Source organism: Moesziomyces antarcticus, assembly GCF_000747765.1.
Source record: "Moesziomyces antarcticus DNA, scaffold: scaffold_v10055, strain JCM 10317, whole genome shotgun sequence".
NCBI lineage: Eukaryota > Fungi > Basidiomycota > Ustilaginomycetes > Ustilaginales > Ustilaginaceae > Moesziomyces > Moesziomyces antarcticus.
The window spans coordinates 1-20,171 of record NW_014638955.1 but is presented as its reverse complement, the minus strand read 5'-3'; the positions used below and the strand labels follow the sequence as shown (position 1 = coordinate 20,171).

General features: G+C 62.3%; 8 protein-coding genes across 8 annotated transcripts, besides 2 other annotated features; 3 read left to right on the top strand and 5 right to left on the bottom strand.

Moving 5' to 3' along the window:
• Positions 1-343: 343 nt before the first annotated feature.
• On the bottom strand, positions 344-1,726 carry PAN0_055c6481 (WD40 repeat-like protein; the record flags this gene model as incomplete). Its single annotated transcript, XM_014798080.1, has 1 exon — positions 344-1,726. One exon carries the CDS (start codon positions 1,724-1,726, stop codon positions 344-346), a length of 1,383 nt encoding a protein of 460 aa, XP_014653566.1.
• Positions 1,727-2,033: 307 nt separating this feature from the next.
• On the top strand, positions 2,034-3,291 carry PAN0_055d6480 (uncharacterized protein; the record flags this gene model as incomplete). Its single annotated transcript, XM_014798079.1, has 3 exons — positions 2,034-2,632; positions 2,716-2,938; positions 3,091-3,291. The coding sequence occupies 3 exons, from the start codon at positions 2,034-2,036 to the stop codon at positions 3,289-3,291; spliced, it is 1,023 nt and encodes a 340-aa protein (XP_014653565.1).
• A 232-nt stretch (positions 3,292-3,523) lies between these two features.
• Positions 3,524-9,064, bottom strand: PAN0_055c6479 (uncharacterized protein; the record flags this gene model as incomplete). The annotated part of the gene is made up of 7 exons (XM_014798078.1): positions 3,524-7,005; positions 7,080-7,372; positions 7,808-8,093; positions 8,218-8,388; positions 8,561-8,731; positions 8,818-8,867; positions 8,997-9,064. 7 exons carry the CDS (start codon positions 9,062-9,064, stop codon positions 3,524-3,526), a joined length of 4,521 nt encoding a protein of 1,506 aa, XP_014653564.1.
• A 1,325-nt stretch (positions 9,065-10,389) lies between these two features.
• Positions 10,390-12,306, top strand: PAN0_055d6478 (WD40 repeat-like protein; the record flags this gene model as incomplete). The annotated part of the gene is made up of 1 exon (XM_014798077.1): positions 10,390-12,306. One exon carries the CDS (start codon positions 10,390-10,392, stop codon positions 12,304-12,306), a length of 1,917 nt encoding a protein of 638 aa, XP_014653563.1.
• A 43-nt stretch (positions 12,307-12,349) lies between these two features.
• Positions 12,350-13,717, bottom strand: PAN0_055c6477 (macrophage erythroblast attacher; the record flags this gene model as incomplete). Its single annotated transcript, XM_014798076.1, has 1 exon — positions 12,350-13,717. The coding sequence occupies one exon, from the start codon at positions 13,715-13,717 to the stop codon at positions 12,350-12,352; it is 1,368 nt and encodes a 455-aa protein (XP_014653562.1).
• A 315-nt stretch (positions 13,718-14,032) lies between these two features.
• On the bottom strand, positions 14,033-16,015 carry PAN0_055c6476 (phosphoprotein phosphatase; the record flags this gene model as incomplete). Its single annotated transcript, XM_014798075.1, has 1 exon — positions 14,033-16,015. One exon carries the CDS (start codon positions 16,013-16,015, stop codon positions 14,033-14,035), a length of 1,983 nt encoding a protein of 660 aa, XP_014653561.1.
• A 428-nt stretch (positions 16,016-16,443) lies between these two features.
• Positions 16,444-17,463, top strand: PAN0_055d6475 (uncharacterized protein; the record flags this gene model as incomplete). The annotated part of the gene is made up of 1 exon (XM_014798074.1): positions 16,444-17,463. One exon carries the CDS (start codon positions 16,444-16,446, stop codon positions 17,461-17,463), a length of 1,020 nt encoding a protein of 339 aa, XP_014653560.1.
• A 126-nt stretch (positions 17,464-17,589) lies between these two features.
• PAN0_055c6474 (uncharacterized protein) lies at positions 17,590-19,740 on the bottom strand (the record flags this gene model as incomplete). The annotated part of the gene is made up of 1 exon (XM_014798073.1): positions 17,590-19,740. One exon carries the CDS (start codon positions 19,738-19,740, stop codon positions 17,590-17,592), a length of 2,151 nt encoding a protein of 716 aa, XP_014653559.1.
• A 76-nt stretch (positions 19,741-19,816) lies between these two features.
• Positions 19,817-19,949: a sequence feature (In-frame stop codon was detected at splice-junction site;~hypothetical protein).
• Positions 19,950-20,046: 97 nt separating this feature from the next.
• Positions 20,047-20,171: a sequence feature (In-frame stop codon was detected at splice-junction site;~hypothetical protein).

Here is a 20,171-nt window from a genome sequence, read left to right as displayed (position 1 = left end):
CCCCTCCCCAACCCCGAGAGAGGAAGAGAGGCACTGGCTGATGAGGTGCATACAGAGTCGATGGATGCATCCAGACTACACATCGCAAAGCAGCAAGAGACGGAGCAAGACGAGCAGGCAAGGGTGATCCACCAGCGCGTGTTGGATCTCGTCACCAACTGGGCAAATTATGTACGTCCCCCAACACACCCCAGCCGCTCAGAAAGTGATAGTGTGCTAACCACGATGACACGCAGACCACATCCGTCTCGCACGCATTCATCCTGCTCGACACGCAACTCGCCACACTCGAGCGCCAACTCACACATCTCGAACGCTCCTAACCCGAATACCATTAACCGATTCAATCGCCATTCGACGGCGCCACACTCTCCGCATCCGTGTCCAAGAGCGAGTATTCTACACCCCCACGACACCACTCGTCAGCCTCTTTTCTGTTCATCTTTGCGGATGGGTAACGGGACTTACGTTTCTGGAGGATGCACTCGCCACCGTGTTCGAGGTCGATGTTGTACTGGTAGAAGTATCCCTCGCTGGTAACCACCATGACGTGCGGTGTGGTCGCGCTGAGTGCCACCACGCTGCTCACACCGGGCGTGGGCAGTTTGAGGAAGGCAAAGTCGCGCGCGGGTTCCCACATCTCGGTCAGGCTGTTGGGGAGGTACCCCCCTACGCTGCCGGTGATGCCTTTGCCCAGCGCCATGCTTCGACGCCGCAAACTGCCGCCTAGCCCTCCGCCTTGCTTGGGCCGAGCCATCATCGCTTCGTACCCGCCCACACGCCCTCCGTTCGCCGACCCAGGCGGAGAAGACGTATCCGACGCCCCATCCGACCCCACCACCATCGCCGACTTGCTACCCGAGGACGAGGCGAGCTTGAAGATGTGCACCGTCTCCGTGTCCGAGGAGACGGCGAGGAGCGAGGAGACCGCGTTGAAGTTGATGCTGTAGATGCGCGCCGCGTAGCTGCCGCGGCGGAACTGGTGCAGCTTGTGTGCGGCCGGCACGCTGAATACGCGAATCACCGTGCCTTTATCGCTAGCGGTGGCGAGAAGCGTTCCGGTGGCGTTGAGTGCTAGTGCCGAGATGGGCGTCTTGTGCGCCTGGATCACGTTCGTCACACTCAGCGAGAGCAGATCAAAGATGAGCACGTCCCCCGCGCCACCTCCGCCGCCACCCGCTGTTGCCGCTCCACTCGCCGCTGCCGCGCCTGCACCCGCTGCAAACGGACTCGTCGGTGAAGGCACCGGACTCGGATACGCCAAAAAGCAATTCTCGGAGCTGGGCGACAGTGCGCAAATCGCATTCGGGTTGGGACTCGTCTCGATGGTATGGAGCAGCTTCATGTTGGAGATGTCGTAGATGTAGATCTCGTTCTCGAGCACCACCACCAGACGTCTTCGGTTGAGTTTGACCCCAAGGATGGCGGTGGGAAACAGCAGTTCGCAGATCACGCTCTGTCGTTTCGTGTTGACGATCTGCAGCCGGCGTGGGCTGGCGTTCGACTTGGCATCCGCGTCCGACGTGGCGACGAGCGCAACGAGCGACGTGCAGAAGAGCATCTCCACCAGCGACGTCGCGCCGGACTGGTTGGTGTACACGCGGCCAAACGGCTCGCAGTTGGTGATCGAGTAGCCATCGCGCGTGCCCACCGCGATGCACGAGTGGTCCTGGTTGAAGTTGACCGAGAGCAGCGCGTTCGATGCGCGCGCCGGTGCGGATGTCATTGTGGGCTGCGTGCGCTTTCGGTGATGGAGGATGGAGGGGGGAAGTGGAGTTGCGGATGCGGATGGAGGTGGCCGGGGCTGCTGAGCCTTGGGGCAAAAGAGTGGGCTCGTGCTCGCCTTGTTGCGTGTGCATTTCCGCCCCCGAATGCGTGCACCGCATCGCGTCGGCCATCGGCTCGAATCGGCCAGATCCACAATCTAACACGCTCGAAAATCGGCGCAAGTGGACGTGTTGGTCTTTTGCTCCCTCTCTCGCTGCGTTGCTTCTTGTCTTCTCGCCACATGGTGTGGGGGCGGAGGCTCAACCATGGCATCGGCTCGCATCACGTTTGACGACTTCCAACGTGAATGTTTCGCCTACCTCGCCCAACGCGATGCGCTCTCCATGCCCCAGAAGCAGCACGAGCTGTCGTGGGCGTCGTACGCACACGGCTGGACATGGCAAGACCCCCTCCTTCCCGGCACCGCCTTTACCGGCACCGCAGGCCTACATCGATCCTACGCCATCATCGCCCGTCAAAACTGCACTACAGAGGAGAAGCATGCGCCTGAAGACGAGGTGTGTGCTTCTGCGCAGCTGGCAGACGAGACGGACGATGCCACATTCACCCCGACGACGACGCGCAGAGTGATACAGCTCGAACAGTCGATCCACTGGTCGTCGGTGTGGAGTCTTCCCGTGCTCTACTTTCACGCTACACTCAACGATCGTCCTATCGGATGGGATGATCTGCAGGGTTGCGGTGTGGTTCACGCCGCGGGGACGCTCGCTCCGCATCTGGGCGAGGCGTTGCAGCCCGTCTCGGTGGGAGACCATCCGCGATCGAAGCTGCCGAGCTTTTACCTGCATCCGTGCAACACCAATTCGGCGTTATCTTCGCTCCTCGCGGGGGATAAGCACGCGCCGTATGTGGCGAGCTTCGTGGCGCTGTGCGCGTCGGCTGTCCATATGCGTCCGCCTTGATCTCGCCCACGCTTGCCCGACAAAGCGCCACAGCACCAGAGCAGATCTTGAGTGCTAGTGAGCGAGCCGGTATCCTAAGAAAGACCAGCCCGATGGTCGGGAGACAAATGTCCGCAGTCGGAACGAACAGCATTGGTCGCCAAGGCGCAGGCCGGGATAATGTCCAGCAAGACACTGCAGGCGGGATGGAGTGTGCAGTCGAACTGGGCGAGCCGTTGCGCATCCAGCTCGACTGCATCCTCGTCCGGGTGAGGCTACAACCCGGTCGAGTGGGGGGCAGCCAAACACCTGTTCCACCCCCCCGGGGGATCTACTTCTTTTCACAACTCCAAAAGCTAGCCACTCGAGCACCATCAATTGTTGACATCGGTGTGAATATCGCATAGGATGTCACACACAGCCTCGGCAGCCTCCAGTGTCAAGCGTGTGGCTCGACATGAACCCCTCGGTATCAGAATCACATCGGCCATCTAACCCCGATATGTTGCACGCACTAGACGCCAGCTCTGCGTTTGCGTTTGCGCCCGCTCAGCGGTACCGAAGTGCAGGTTTCAGAGGCGCTCATTTTGAGTCCAGGCAATCTCAGCGCCCATGGGCGTAGCACCCTGATGGTGAAAGAGGTGATCGCTGAAGGAGGGTCAGCAGCGCAAACTTCTGCCCCCCTGTCAAGTGGTGATGTGCGGCGGTGGATGTGATGTTGAGAGCCAGCTCTGCGTCGGGGCGACAACTCAACCTCGCATCGCGTCACTTGATCGTTCCAACCCAATCTGCGCCACTTCACACACACACACACACCGCGTCATTGCTAGAAATACAGTTGGGCATTGCGTGCATCACCACAGCACTGAGCGCTTCTTGGTTCCCGCACGTCCGACACTCGCGGTCCACTTATCCGCCTCGACCTCGCCACGCATGCCTTGGGCCAGATCCACCTCCGACGCGCCAAACATCTTGGTAAGGTCCTTGCGTGCTGAGCGCTTGCGCGACCGCACGTCGCTCTCCCAGCTCTCGCACGTCGCCGCACTGACGCTCGCGCTGACGCTCGAAGTCTCGTCGTCCGACAGCTCGATAAACGACTCGTACTTGTGCTGCGCCCGACGCCCGCCGCCCGCAACTCGCGCCGATTTGGGGCTTTCAAACGTCGAAGCCGCAAGCGCTTCCAGCGTCAGAGACGCCCGGCCCGCACTTTCTGCAGCGCCACCGCCGGAGTTCGCTTCGCTGCTCGACGCGCCGTCGGTACCCGTGATGGAGCTGAGCATCTTGCGCAGACCCAGGCTCGAGCGCGAACGCATCTCGTCCCGCGCTCCGGGCAACAGCGTCGCAACCTTGCCCCGCGGCGACGCACAAGCAGCCCCCGCCTCGGACGACGACGCCAGCGAGGCAAAGCTCGGTCGGCGCATGTCCATCGATGGCCGCGTACCCACGATGCGGTCCTTCCATGCTGCGGGCAGCTCAGCAGCCGCCGAAGCCGCCGACGACGAAACGCGCGATCGGTCCGACTCGCGGCCCGACGCCTTGCGCATGCGGCCCAGCACGTTGGGCAGCGACGACTCGCTCGTCTTGCGCTCCATGCTCGCCGATCCCTCCTCCCTCGATGCGCGTCCCAGTCGACGGCCCGACAGCTTGCCCTTGAGCGTCATCGCCGGCTTGGCCAGCTGGGCTGCAGCACCGGCCAACGGCAGAGTCTCGACGCCCAATCGCTTCTGTGCCGCTCCCGGATACGCGGGCACGTCGCGCGCACACATCAACGCAGCCGCCGTCACCTCGGGACTGGGCGGCACAATCTCGCCCAGGCCAGGCAGCACGGTGGTGCCGTCCTTCTTGAGGATGCGCTTGTGCAGTGGCACCGGCTCCACCCTGAACGCGCGCTCGTCCGCCGACGCCTCGGGCGTCGCTTCGTCGTCGCGCGCCGCCATCCAGTCGCCAAGCAGACGCTCGGGGAACTCTTCGCGCATCTGCGTGTCCTTGGGCGCTGCAGCGACCATGGCCTCGAGGCTGCCGTGGCGCGCGGGCGGCTTGGGCAGGTGTGTGCCCTCCTTGCGGCGGTTCGCCTGGCGCAGCACGCGCGCCGACTCCCTCGACGAGCGCGGCTTGTCGCCCTCCTCCACCGGTGCGCTTTGCGGCAACGGCGGCAGCGGCATGGCGCTCATGCGCACAGGGCTGCGCGGCTGCGGCGCGTCGGCGTACTGCGAAGGCTGGGGCGTCTCGCACGCCTCTTGGGGCAGCGGTGGCAGCGGCATGGCGTTGAGACGCAGAGGGCTGCGCGGCGGCTTGTTGGGCGCCTTGTCGTGCGTGTAGCTGCTGGCGACCGACGAACGACGTGTGCTGACTCCGGCATCCGCCGAACCGCCTCGCGCCATGCCGGGCGCAGCGAGGTGCGCGTTGAAGAGCAGGCTGGATGCGTGCGAAGCCGTCGAGACATCGGCCGAGGCGGTCGAGGCGGTCGAGAGGTAGCTTGCCGCCGATGCGCGTCGCGGATACGGCGAGGTGCTCCTAGGCTCGTCGCTTAGCGCGCCGTGACCCATGTCGGCCATGGGGCTCATCGAGGCATCGTACGTGTCGTCGCCAAACAGCGCCGCTGCGCCTGCCTGGGTGCTGCTAAAGTCGCCCACCGAGGGCACGCCCCGCAACGTGGTAGCTGGGACGCAGGGGATCAGGAGGCTGCTCCTGCGATCGGGCATGGGTGGGAGGGCTTGAGAGAGCTGGTGGTCGCGCGTGTCGTGCGAGATGGTGTGGAGCGTTCGGATGCATGCCTCGTGCATGGCGACCTGCTCGAGGAGCGAGTCGGCCGACTTGTTGGGCTCGTGCTCTGGAGCGCCGGGCAGGAGGAGCGAGGCGTCCTGGATGCCCAGGCCCATGATCTCGACGGGCCCGGGCGCAGTGAGGTCCATGGGCGAGAGGAGAGGGCTGCCATCGGGCGTCGAAAATTCCTCATCGACAGAAGGGCGAAGGGAGCCGTCGAGATCGTACTCGTCATCGTCCTCGTCGCTGCTGCAGCGAGCCAGCTCCTCCTCGAGCCAGGTGGCCTCGTCGTTGAGCGTGGGGCTGTCGGGCTTGGAGAGCTTGGAGTGATACTCGCGCTTGCGGCTGGCGTGGACGGGGACGGCAAGATCGGAGATCGAGATGGGCTGGCGAAAGTCGATGGTGCGAGGCACGCCGTAGTTGCCGCTGATGAAGCAATGCCAGTCGATCGAGCCGTCGTCCGAGAGGCATGGCGAGACCTGAAAAGTGACGTGAGCGTTGGCGAGCGGAGTCCTGGCGCCCGAGCGCGAGATGCGACGCGAAGGAGCGAGTTTGTTGGCACGGATGGTCTCTGTGGAGGAGCAGAGGCGAAGGTGCATGCTTTCTTCGGCGATGCTGTGCATGAGGTGTGCGTTGGCACGGTTGGCTCGGACGGGATGCGCGAGCGTCTTGCTGCGCGGACGGTTGGCTTCGAGCTTTGCGGTGAGCTCGTCGAGCTCGGCAAAGGAGGAAGTGCGGATGGTGGGAGGGTTGACGAGCTCGTGCGTAGGCTTGGCGGTGGCGGTGGCGGCGACGTCTTGTGCGAGGTAGGGGTCGAGGACGCTGACGTCGCTTCGTGCACGGCGGTGGACGGGGGTGGCGACGCTGATGCGACGAGCTGTGGCGATGGTGGCGATGAGCTCTTCCGAGTCGCCTTCTAATGATGCTGCAGACGTCGACGGAGATGCATCGTCGAAGGCAGAGACGGAGGAGAGTGCCGACTTGCGAGCGCGGCGCTGAGCTGTGTTTGTCGAAGACGACGAAGAGGCCAAGTCGGCCTGGAAGGCCTTGGCGCGGTCGGCGACGCTGAGGGCGCCGACCATGGAGCCACGCTTGGTGTGAGTCTTGGTGGTCATTTTGGAGGAGGTTGGTTGCGAGGCGGAGAGAGGGAAGCGAGAAGGGCCGGCGTCGGCTCTTGGTGTTGTCTGCGGCGAAGATTCGACGGCGACGAGGGGCATACTCTGTGAGACGGTGAGCGAGCCAAGAGGGGCGAGATGCGAGATGTCGAGGTAAGACGCGGAACACGCGGCGATGATAGGAGCAAAGGAGACGGTGGATGCTCTGGAAGATCTTCGCGAGACCGAGGAGGACCTTGGACGGATGCTTGGATGGGAGTCGAGGTCGAGGGTTCGGGTGCGGCGGCGTCGGATGGTGGCAATATATGCCGGCGAGAGCTGAGCCTTTGTTCGAGCTTGAGCGAGTGGCTGGGACGAGGCTGTGTGGGAGTGAACGTTTGCAGCGAGGGTCGGAGTGTGTACCGCAAAGGGATGAATCGAAGCGTCAGCATCAGCACGGTGGGCAGCCATGATGGTCGCTGTAGCAGTTGGGCCGCCAAGATTGACAGCACGCAGGGCGAAAGGACGGGAAAACTGTGCAGGACTGGCGGACCGAGCGTAGGAGGTGATGCGGGGTCGATCAAGCGAAAAACGGACCGAGCGTGGGAAGCCGAGGGGGCCGAGTGAGTCGCGACAATGGGCGTGTCGGGATCGCGAGGACGATGCCGAACGAGCCGAAAGCACAGACTCCAGAGCAGGAACGAGACACGGCGGCTACGGAAGGTTCTGGGCAGTGTATGCGACTGTGGCGTTGCAAGCGAAGGGGCTTGCAAAGGAGGGGCCAGAGAGCAAGCGCCAAGGGGAGCTAGCCACGCAGTGCAGAGATGTGCGAAGCTCGACACGCCGCTGGTGACGAGGATGGCGATGGTAGTCGCAGATCAAGAGCGCGAGGAGCGAAACCGAACAGAAAGACGAAAGGGGCCGGAGAGATGATGGGAAGGCGGCCGTTCATGAGGAAGGGGCGAGTCATATATGGAAAGGTGAGACACGCCGCGAGACACGCCGCTGCAGGGCCGGATGCATGTGATCCATGTGATGGAAGGCAGCAGCTCGGCTACGGGAAGCTTTTGCACACAATGAATGCGCCCAAGCCGCCGCGAGCGTTGCGACCGCCGACGGAGCCCATGAGAGCGATGGAAGCGGTGGAAGCGGTGGAAGCGGTGAAACAGCTCTACGAATCTCTGCGCCACCGCGAGTCGAACGAGCCAACGAATCGCAGCTTTCGACGGCTGCACGCCGGCCACTTTACGCACACACGAGTGGCGTGGGCAAGTTGCGCACCGCTGGCCGTCGCAAGGCCACGGGGCATTGGCCAAGGGGCATTGGCCAAGGGGCATGGGCCCTAGCGATCCAAGCGGCGCGAGGCGTGGCAACGCGAACGCCACCTTGTGCACGAGGTGCAGCTCCGAGGGTCCAATGCGCAAAAGAGCGGTGCCGAGCTGCAGTCCTGGCTGAGCACCGGATCCAAGTTCAAGCGCCGACGACGCCAGAACCGCGGAACGCGCGCATGGATTGGCAGAAAGACCAACTCTGAAACCCGGGCCCTTCTGGCTCTGCATCGGCTCCCCTGCGTTCCGAGGCGCGTGCGTTCGGGACGCGCGTTCTTTCCTCCTGGCCCCCTCTCGATCCATCACAAAGCTCGTCCCCAAAGACAGACGCGGTTTTGTTGGGTGTGGGAGCCAATCGCTGACCGTCGGAAGAGCCGAATGATGGATCCAGGCCCAAGTGTCCAGAGTGCGGTGGCGCTAAAGGCAAAAGCGATTTTTCGCGCTCGGCCAACGTCGAGGCGTGGGGAGCGAAATTCCAACGAAATCGAGCAACCGTCGCGATGAGAAGCTTAAGATCTTGGGCGGCGCTCCAAACTTTGCCGGTCCGCCCGACCGAAATGCCCAAATCTCGAGGGGGTCAAGCCCCGCTCCCTCCCCACCAACCAACGATCGGCCAATGGGGTAGTGACCCGATGAGATCATGGATGCGTCCGGTTGCTCTCTCTGCCCTGCGTGCTGAGGCGGCTGGCTGTGCCAACGTACTTACGTGTTTGTGGTGGTCGCCTGGGTGTGGGAGCTGGAATGGCAGGGAGAGAGCGAGGTGCAAAGGTGAAGAAGATAGCAAGCGGTGCAAAAGGGGTTCCTGCTTGGCGAGTTTCGTCGGATGCTGAGGGATATATGTAGTTGGAGAGCGAGCTCGCAGCTGCAGTGACAATGGCTTGGCCGACGAACGAGCGAGCGATGTGACTTTAGGTGACTTTAGGTGGGGATCGCAGCTGTCAGGGCGGCTAGCCGAGACGGGACGTGCCGACGAATCCTCGCCACCACCGCAGTGGGCAGTGGTACCGCTGCGTCTGGCATGGAAGCGGCATCGCCACAAGCTCACATCCCCCAGGCACGTCGCTTGCATTTCCTCCCAAACCGCGCTTCCAACCGCCCTCTCATGCAGGGCAACTTCGCCCATTCACTTTGCCGCCCGCGACCCTTTTTTTCGATCTGTTTGCGCGAAAAAGAGGACACGCTGGGATGCAGCTGCGATCCGCACCAACATGCATCGCATTGCAAGGAGCTCCCAGCGTGGGCGTCTGTCTCCCTTCGTCCCTTGGCCGCAGAGCGTCCCTGCATCGTCCCTTTCCATGCCTTCCCGACAAATCTTCGAGAACAGCCGCAATTTTGCCTCCTTCATATCGAAGCTCAAGCGCAAAACAAAAGCGCCGTTGGGATAGATGCAAGACTGCAAGCTTGAGTGGGATCGCTTTGCCGCTTGTCAAAGCTCGCCGAGCTTCGTCTGTGAATGTCCGCACCTAGCGATATGGAGATCTACCGTTCTCGCTTGTCGTCGGCAGTGTCAAGCCGGCCACGAGACGGATCAATAGGCTTTCACTGTTTGGTTGTGTGCGATCGCAGCGCCCTAAGCAGCAAGGAGGCTTGCACTCGAGCACGCTAAGTCCTTCCTGCAGCGGCAGCGGAGCTTTCGGATCGTACCTTGATCACCAGACGTTCACACGACGGTCAGGGGAGCTATGACCACGTCGTCATCTCACCCCCAAGACATGGCACTCCGACGCAAGCGCATCAATTTCATGCCTCGCATCATCCTCACTGCGGTATAGCAGCAAGCGATCATCAGGCACACGCCCACAAGCAAAAAGGTGTCGACAGATCCGTCTCGTCTCGCCTCGCCTCGCCAAAGGTTTAGCACGATTGCGAGGGGGAGGCGGGCGACATTGAACTGTGGCGCTGGGATGATGACGCCTGACCTCGAGCCATCGACACGGGGTGTTGTGCGTGGGAACCATGCTGCGAGTAACCATCGCGACGATCAGCGACGGCAGAGAGGATGGAAGGGGGGTGTATCGAGGCGCAAGGGGTTCAGCTCACCTCCTGCTTTTTGGCGGGTGCACCAAGAGAAGGGCGAGCGAGCGCCCAAAAGGCTGGGCGTGGGCGCGCAATCGTCCCGCTCACATGTCGAGGGGAGCACCTCCTGACATCTCGGCTACCGCCCGCTCCGCCTGTCACTCTGGCCAAATTTCCACGCGACACTGCTGTCGCACCCATGCGTGGGAACCTGCAGGTGCCCTACAGCGTGCATCGCGTCGAGCGTCGACTTTCCACCTTGTTAGACCTTGTTTCTCATCTCGCCGACCCCAAATCGGGGGTTGAAGCAGGACTTCCGAGATGCGAGATTCGACGTCCAAAAAATCGGCGAGCGACAAATGTGGAAGAAGCACCAGCGGCTGAAAAAATTCACCTTCCACACGGGCGTTGCTCCTCTCCACCTCTGCCTGCCACCACACAATACACACTCTGCGCTTTGCTCACCACCATCCCTCGCCACCACTGCATCGAGCATTCGCAGTATTCGTCACACCCACCATGCCGGACGCTTTCTTTCAGAAGAAGCGCAAGCGCACTTCCGCCTCGGGTGCAGGCGCTCGCGCCGGACCTTCGCGGTCGAAACCTTCGTCGTCCGCGTCGTCGTCGCGCATGCGCAAACCCAACGCCGACTCGGACGCTGATGACGACGATGTTACAGGAGGTGGGATTGACGACATGGACTTGACGCACAACTACAACGATGCGCCCAACTCGGACGACGAGGCCGAGGCCGCAGAGACTCCTGCCGAGGCACGCGTGCGTCTGGCAAAGATGTACCTCCAGGGCCTCTCGGACTCGCCCGCAGGGGACGACTTCTTCGAGGGCGCAGAGCAGCCGAGCTTCGGGCTCGCAGATGCGGCCCAGGCGGACAGGGACAATATCGCCGCAAGGCTGCAGAAGGATGTTGCTGAGCAGAGCGGCAAGATCCACCTCTTCCTCGCGGACCGCATTGCAGCATCCCCCACAGCCGATGACGCGGAAAGTGGGACCGTGCTTACGGTCAAGGGGCACAGGTTGAGTGTCACCGCGGCCGTGGCGTCGGCGGATGCAAAGTGGCTATTTACGGCGAGTAAGGACGGCAACATTATTCGGTGGCGGATGAGCGATGGTAAGATGGTAAGGGTGCTGCCGAGGCGCGCGCGCGTGCTTGGCGATGACGGCCAACCCGTACCTCCCACCACGGCGAACAGGAGCAAGACTAGCGGTGCAGCAAGAAGGCGTGCACGATTCACCGCCGCCGCTGCTGCGAATGGCGACAAGGGCAAGACGAGCGATTGCGCGGATGCAGCGAGCTACATCAGCGTCGGTGCGGAGCAGGGTCATACGGACGAGATCTGGAGTCTGTCGCTCTCCTCCGACGGGAGCTACCTCGCATCGGGGGGCAAGGATTCGCGCGTGTGTGTCTGGGACACCACCCCGCGCTCCGAGGAGAAGTTCCTCAAGGCGCTCGGAGGGCACAAGGATGCTATCTCGGCGGTGCAGTTCCGCACGGGCTCGCACGAGCTGTACACAGCCTCGCTCGACCGCACGCTCAAACTGTACGACGTGGCGCAGCTGTCGTACATCGAAACCCTCTTTGGCCACCAAGAGTCCGTGCTCTCGCTGTCGTGCCTGGGTGCCGAGACGGCGGTGTCGGCGGGAGGGAGGGATCGAACGTGCAGGTTCTGGAAGATCCGCGACGAGTCGCAACTCGTCTTTCGCGCCGGTGCCAAGTCGAAGCTGCGCGACGTACTTGAAGGCGGTGACCTCGCGCGTCAGGCTCTGTCCGGCGAAGGGGGAAAGATGAGTGCGCCAACCGAGGCGGTGGAGGGATCCGTCGAGGTGGTGGCCATGATTGATCAGAGCCACTTTGTGTCCGGTGGTGACTCGGGCAGTGTTTCGCTATGGAACTTGGGACGCAAGAAGCCGGTGCACAGTGTGCCTGTTGCGCACGGGTTCGAGTTGACCACCAGCGAGAGCGAGGGCGAAATTCGCACGCCGCGATGGATCACCGCTGTTGCAGCACTGCCTTACTCGGACGTCTTTGCGTCGGCGAGTTGGGATGGCAACGTCAGGTTGTGGAAGATCATCGCGCCGGGGGGAAGCATTCGCTCGTTCGAACCGCTGCTGAACGTCAGCGTCCAGGGTGTGGTCAACTCGATCCAGCTCGTCCAACCCCCCCTCTCATCGGTCCGCGTGGCGAGCGACGGCACTCTCGGCACCAACGCCCTAGTGGCGTCCAAGTGGAAGCACGCCAAAGGTGCGGCCGAGACGGAGGGTAAGGCGTTGACGCGCGTCACTGCAACAAAGCAAAACGCGCCACCATTGCTCATCGTCGCAGCCGGCAAGGAACACCGTCTTGGACGCTGGATCAACCTGCCCACCGCCACCAACGCCACGACCATTTTCCCTCTCACCCTCACCCACGCCCAGTAAACCCCCCTCACAATGCCCCGATTCTTTGCAATGCATGTGGATTTCACGAGATGAAGAGCTTGCGTACGTCGTGGAGACTGCATCGCGCGCCGGTGCGCGGACACACGATGGTGGATCCATCGCCCTTATGCACGAGATCCACGATGGTCGACTGCGCATACACGCGTCCATTGGGCAATGCGAGGGGTGGATCGTTATCGTCCATAATGTTGCCGCTCACGCTGCATACGAGGGTGGAGTTTTGGTGATGCGACCACGGCACTTGTCTGGCGAGCACGCCGAGGCCCCTGCCATCGCACACGGGACAGTCGACATTGCCCCCATCCCCCAGGGGGCGACAGCACTGCGGCAGCTTGAGACTCGACAGTCCTGCGCTCAGGGCAATGTGAAGGATCGGTTGGGCGGGGAGACTGTGGATCTGCAGTGCGCAGGCACGGAACGAGTCGCGCAGCATCGCCCATCGCCCTACACTGTACAGATCCGCATATGCCCAACTCCCCGGCGCACAAGCCAGCAACCCGAGTGCACGACTGACTTCCTTTCGGATAGCTTCCGCTGCCAGCCGCTCGTATTCAGCCTCCTCCGATGCTGCTGTGGTGGACTTCGAAGCGGTGACGAGAGGCAGCAGGTGGCGGCGAGCATATGCAATGGCGTCTCGAATGCTCTCCGAGGTGCGCACGCGCGCCAGCTCAATGAACTCCTGCATGCGCAGATTGAACTCGAGCGGCGTGCGGATCTTGCGCAGCGTGGCCTTGTTTTCCGAACACCATGCCAGCGCCGCCGTACAGCTTGGCCTCGTCACGCCCTCCGGTACCTCGTGCGCTGCATGCTGTGTTGCACGATGCCAGTCCGGCGGACAAAGCGAGTCCTCGATCCTTGCGATCTCGTCGAAAAGCTGCACATCCACCAGATCCTGGATGCCCTTCTGTGCTGCATGGGCATGCGCTGCCTCGCGATACCCCCTCCTCAGCATATAATCGACGATCATCCGGTCGAGCCTCGTGCGTGCCCACTCGCCAAACTCGACACTCTCGGCATCGGCCATGGTGTGCAGGTTCGCCAAATGGTCCGTGCGACTCTGCGCCATGCGTAGGCTCGACTTGGCCTGCTCCGAAAGCGGCGCCAGCTTGCGCTTCAGCCCCTTGAGTCGCCCAAGCACAAGGTCGAGCGACTTGTCCACCTCACCGGCGCGCGAACCACCCGGCTTCGTGGCTTCCGAGAATGTCGTGGTGGCATATTGGAGTTCACGCTCGATGAGACGTTGTTGCGTCTTCTGCTGGCGTCGGAGCTCGTCGAAGGGTACTTTGGCGAAGGGCGCTTCGAGCAGCAGGATGCCGTCGAGGTTGAGCGCCGTGCTCGACGAGGTGGCGGCGCGCTCGGGTGAGGCGTCGACAGTCATTGCTTCCGCCATGGTGTTGGAGCAAAAAAAAGGCGGTTGTGGTGATGGAGGGAGATAAAGACGCAAGAGCGGGGATGGTCAGGGTGGACCCTGTCGGCTTGCCCCTGCGCCTGCGCTGGGGGGGGTGTGCGCAGGGCGATTTTTGAACGCGCGCTAAACATGCATGGCGAAATGCACGACTGCCTCGCGCCAAATCGCCCGCCAAATCGCCCTTCAGCGCCGCTCAAATGTGGAGGTGCACCCGCTCAACCTCAGCACGACCTGCAGTCAACTTCGCACGCTCCGTCCATATCGCTGAATGTAAGGGTATTGGATTGGTCTGCGTGGCTAGCACAGCAGTGCAGCGGTGGCGGAAGCGGCTGCGCTGGGCGTCCAAGCCTTGACTGCAATGCCCATATTCTCGCAGGCTGCGCGGCCGACACTCGCCCAGTGCTCGGGCGTATTACCCTGCTCCACCGACTCCTTCCACTGCTTGTCGTTCTTGGCGGTCTTGGGCTCGCCGTAGCCCTTGATGCCGCCGGCATAGATGAAGGCGCTCACGTTGGACTGGTGGCGGAGCGTGTCGAGCACGCCAATGGTCTGCAGCAGCACGTCGTCCAGCCTGCTCTCGGGCACGGGCTTCTTCTTGGCCTTGGCCTCTTCCTCCGCCTCGCTTTTTTCCGTCCCGTCCTTGCTGCCATTGGCAATCGAGAGGTCCGAATCGTACTCGAGCTCCGCACCGCCCTCGTCCTGTTCCTCGACATCGTGTGGTGCGGCGGCGCGCAGACTCTGCCGGATAAAGGCGCGCATCATCTGGGCGTCCTTCTTGCCGAACTCGGGGATGAGCAGATGGTTGTGCGGCTGCAGATGCGCCTTGGCCACGCTGTCGTCGACGAGCACCGTGTTGGCCGCGCTCCACGGACCCAGTGCCTCGGCCTGCTTCGCCGCCTCGAGCGCCGCTGAGATCTGCTTCACCTTGGCATCGAGCTTGGCGCCGTTGGCAGTGGGCGCGGCGGGGGACGACTCGTCCGGCAGGAGCTGGTCGGCTTGATCCCTCGCGTCGGCGAGCAGTCGACCGGGACTGGGCTTGCCGTTGGCCGACGCGTTGAGCTCGGCCCAAACGATCTCGAGGTCCTTGACGCTCTGAGCCTTGTGGTAAAAGTGGCGGCGGGGAACGAGCGTGTCGCGCGCCCACACGCGCAGGATGCTCGCGCGCACCTCGGCGTCGAACGACGCGCGCACCATGCTGTCCACATTGGCGGGCTGGGCTGACGACCACACCACCACATGCGCATTGCCTTGCGATTCGGGTTCGTGCCCATCCTGCCAAAAGTGCGAGCCGTGCGGGCCCTTTCTCGCCTCCTGCGACGCTGCACTGGCGGGCGAGGCGATGTCGGAAGCGGGTGCTTCGTTCGACACGCCCAGGCAGTACTGGAGGAAGCACAGCAAGAACGGCCGCGGGATGGCGCGCACCGAGTCCATGGCGCGGCCATTGCTGCCCTTGGCGCGGAAGACGAGCGTGCCGTTGAGGTCGAGCACCACGAGAAGCTTGCGTTGCGCCGCCTCCTCGTCGGACAGCAGCGTCGATCCGGCAGCCGCCTGGTCTAGATACCCGGTGCGCGGCTCGGCACGGATGGCCGACTTGAGAAGCATGGCTGCAGGCCCACGTGGAGCGCCCATGACTTGCGGTTCGGAGGTCCCACCCGGTGAGCGTGAGCGTCGGTCGTACCTGCGTGCGGGACCGCTGGGAGCGGCTGAAGAGGAATGAAAGTGGCGCTGGTTGGAGCCGAAGCCATTTTCATAGTAGCCCAAAGCGTCCGCTTCATATGCTGCGTGGTGCTGCCATGCATGCTGTGGCGGGTACTCTTGCGGATACGGCTGGGGAGCTTGCTGATAGGAACGGTCTCGCCAGTTGCCGCTGGACGCACCTCGGCCGTGCGCATGGTCGCGCCAATCGTGGGCGTAGGGTTGCCCCCAGCCCTGCGCATAAGGTTGGACCTGCGCCACCGGGTTCGTATACGTGCCGTAGTCTGGGTACGCTGCGTAGTGATCACCTTGTCCATATTGGGGCGCTTGCCATCCGTTCGACTGGCCGTAGGGGTGCTGTTGGTTGTAGTCATAGCCGTGGTATCCTTGATCGTAGCCGTGTGATTGATCATATGGACGTTGCTGCCATTGTGGATGTGGTGTGGTGGTTGTGCTGCCAGACGCCGAGGCGCGAGCAGCCTGGTTCTTGCGGCTGAACTTGCCGCCTCGTTTGGGCATGGTGTTGCGCGTCGATGTAAGAGTGGCGACGGCTCGACCGAATGAAGGGCGGAAGCAAGGCAGCATGCGATGCGCACGCACTCTTTATCTTCGAGTCGTTGCGGAAGCCAAAGGAGGCAACAGAGGCAATGAAGGCAATGAAGGCAATGGAGCTGAATCGGATGGCGGCCGAGCCGAAACGGCGCAGAGAAGAAAGAGGAGCGGCCCCACCAAAAACTTAAACCTTTTCTGGGCCGAGTCCCGAGCGCGTCGGCTTATCTGCCAACTCAGCCGTGTCCACTGTATGCAGCAGGTGGGCAGAGGTGGAGAAAATGCGCGGTCCAGGGTCCTGCTTGCTGCTGCTGCTGGTGTGAAGCGCGTCTTTCACACTCTGATGTCACTCTGAGCCTCTCGCTCTGCATCCGACGCACATCCAGGCTGCCTACGGCTTCAGCTTTGCCTGGCTTTGCTCCTCCATTTGCTCCGCCCTACCCTCAAAGTGCAGGATTGACGCCATGAGGTCGCGCACATCCTCGGGCGAGTCGTCGGACTCGATGCATCGCGCACGCGCATCGGATTCGGACCCGACCTTCTACCGACGTTCCCCCGACTCTACGCCCACACGACGTCGTTCTGCACAGCGTCGAGTTGCGGACGAGCCGAGCATCCTGGGCTCGATCGGAAAGCTGGTGCGGCTGGCACTGCTGGCTCTCGTGCTAGCTATGGTGGTGCCGTACATCAAGACGCGCATGTTTGGATCCACACCCAGCACGGTGGGTAATGCGACGCGCGCAGTCAAGAACCCGTACAGTCATGCCGAGAGTGTCATCGATGCGGTGCAGGCAGCTGCAAAGGAGCCAGACGTGTTTAACTTTAAGCACGAAGACTATCTGCGCCAAGGCGCCCCCGCACGTCCATCCATCGCTGTTCAGCCCAAACCAAAGCCGAGCCACACCTCGAAAGCAATCAAACCACGCCCCACGATCGACGACGAATCAGATGGACCAGGTGTCATTTCGCAAGTCATGACGGTCGTATCTTCAGTCGCATCCCTCTTGGTGACTGCTGTGCGCTTCATTGCGATTCCTTTCAGGCTTTCAGGTAGGGCGGTTGGTTCGGGCGCTGTATGGATCTGGTCGATGTTCAGATTGGCACTGTCGCATGCACTTCGACCATTAGCGTATGCTCTGGCACCACTCAGCTACCTTATTTCGGGCATCCTCTACGTCTTCGTCCACGTTCCTCTGCGTGTGATCACAACGGTTGCAACAGAGCTCTACCCGGTCTACATCTTCCTTGGCGCCGCTTCCGTCGTTGGCATCACCATGGGCATCGTAGCGGCAGCAGTGCTCTACCTCACAGCTTTCATCTTTGTCGACCGCATCCCACCCCAACACAAAGTCGACATCCGAAACCAAGTGCAAAACGACTACTTCAACAGCAACCCCAAACAATCTTACCCACGCAGTCGCTCGGTCTACCCGAACTACTCGCAGCTCAACAACCAAGCCTCCTTCCAGTCCAGCTACGGTTAGCATTCATACCCCCAAGTCACCAATTCTCAGCACCGCATTCCATCCTCTCAATCAGCCAGGCAAAAACCCAAAGTGTGTGAAGAAATCTGGAACTATTGAGATTCACGCACGACACTGAGGGTACTGCTAGTCGTCATCATCCGACTCGGCCTCCTCGTCTTCTTCGTCGTCAATGATGCGCGCACGTCGGCGGCGCAGCGCACTGTCGCCACTGCTGCCCATCTCCCTCGCTTTCATCTCCTCATCGCTGTCGCTACCCTCGTCATCGTCTTTCACCACACGCCCGCGTCCACCCGCGCCCCGCCCCGCGTACTCCACCTCCGAGCCCGTCTCCCTCCCAGAGTCATCCTCGTCGCCCTCGTCGTCCGAGATCTCGATCGCAGACGCCTGCCCACCGCGCCTTGGGCCGGGTAAAAAATCGTCATCCTCCTCCTCTGCCTCCTCCCACTCCTCGGCGTCTTCCGAGCCCGAGTGGTACTCATTGCGCCCGCCGGATCCGAATTGATCATAGTCCGGATGGAAGTAGTCGTTTGCGGGCCCAAAGTCCTCTTCGTCCTCGTCCTCGTACCCGCCATAGTCCGACTCGTCCGCGTCGCGAACGATAAAGTCGTCCATCTCCTCATCGTCGTCGTCGTCCCAGCTCGAGTCCCGGCGGTGCACCCCATCCATGATCGTATGCTCGTCATCCTCGCCCTCTGAGCGCCTGCGCACCGCATCGCCGTCCACATCCTCGGTACCTCCGTGGCGCGCCTCAAACTCGGCGAGGCGTCGTCCAAGCGCATCGTTGCGTCGCGCGCCGCCTCCGTCGCCGTAGCCGTCGTCGTCCTCGCTGTCCATGCCCTCGTACATGTCGTCGTGAGGCAGCCGGAAGTCGTCGTAGTCCGACAGCGAGTCGTAATCGATCTCGCACGAAGGGTTGCTGCACCTTCCGTCGTAGATCTCGCATCCACAGCTGCCGCAGCGCGGCACGCCGTCGACCTCGTCGTAGATGATGCGGCGAGGTCCATCCTCGCTAAAGATGTCCGCCCACAGCTTGGCGCCCTTGGGCAGATCCTCGCCCTTGAGCCGCACCTTGTCGTCTGCCGACAGGATCGCGCTGCTCGACTCGGCCATGTCCGAATCCAGCGGCGCCTCCTTGCTGAGCTTGAGGCCCTCGTCCACCTTTTCGAGCATGTCGCGCACCAGGAACACCTCGACGGGCGGGCATGCGAGCTCGGTGCGGCACGAAGGGCAGATCTTGCGCCGCTTCAGCGTGCGTGCACGCAGGAACGCATCGATCTGCGTCTGCGACCAGCCGGTCGGTGGTGCCGCCTCGCTTTCGAGCGGCTTGGTGAACCAGGCGCGCAGGCAGTGGATGCAAAACACGTGTCCGCACGGCGCCAGCACGCACGGCCGGAACGAGGGCTCGATGCAGATGTGGCAGATGCACTGGCCGTGGAGCTCTTTGAGGATGGTGTGCTGCTGGCTGATGACGCCGGCGCCTTGCTCCATTTGCGTCTTGGTCTCGGCGAGCTGCATCTCGAGCTGGCGGATGCGCAGCTGGAGCGAGACGGTGTCTGCTGCATTGGAGCGCGCGCCCTCGGTGGTCGGATGATTGGACTTGGAGGAGCTGCTCGAGTCGGCGCGGCTGCGCTTGCGCGACGATGCAGTCGACTTTGAGGCGTCCTTTGAAGCGTCACCCTCGTGAGAGTTGCCGGCGTCGCTGCGTTTGCCGGTGGAAGCCACGGCAGCGCTGGTGGTCTCTTTCTTTGTGTCCTTGTCGCCTTGATCGCCTTCGTCGTCATCGTCAAACAGCTGACGCGCCAGATCCATTGACTGTTTTGTTGCTGTTGAGGCGGCAGAGGAGGACTTGCCGGAGCGTTTGGTCTCAGAATTCTTGGTGCTTGACGCAGCCGCCTGTGCTTTGCGGCGCGTGGGCTTCGTCACCTCGATCACATTGCTGTCCGAGTCATTGGAGTCGTGGTCGATGCTGTTGCTCGCTGCTGGCGGCGGCGGCGTGTGCTCCTGGGTTTGAGTGGTAGAGGCTTTGCTGGACGCATTCTGCTTGGTCGATGGTGAGGCATCCTTGCCCGGGCTGCGTCGGGTACGGACCTTGCGGCGTGCTTCGTCTGAGAGCGGAGGCGTGACAGCGTCGCGATTGATGCTCGACCTTCTTTCGCGCTTGACACGGCTGTGTGATTTGGTGGTCGACGACGAGGCCTCGGGGGCGTCATCATCAGAGACGACGATGGCCGCCTTGCGCCTTCGCGAGCGCGCCGAGGCTGCGTTTTCCTCCATCGTGGATTTGCCGTATCACCGAGTCTGATATGGTGGTGAGCCTTGGTCCAGGTCAAAAGGTCGATGCCACGCAAAGCTAGGGTGGGATCGGATTGACTTCGATGGGGGATGGATTGGTGGGAAGGGAAGGGAAGATGGGCAGCGGCTTGATGGAGGAGCTGAAGCGCTTGCTTGGGCTCAGGAGCCAGCGGTGGGCTGATGTTGAGTTGCTGAGGCGAGAGAGGAATGGGATGAGCGGCGAGAGGCAGGTCGGTGGGGCTGAGCCGGACAGAGAGAGGCAAAGAGCTGGGGTCGAATGCACCGGACTTGCAGCCGCCTGCAGCTGCTGAGATGAGGCGGAAGAGCCGACGCTGGACCAAAGCTACAAAGCTTTCCAGCTCGAAACGAGCTGCTGATGCTGCTGCTGCTGCTGCTGCTGCTGCTGCTGCTGC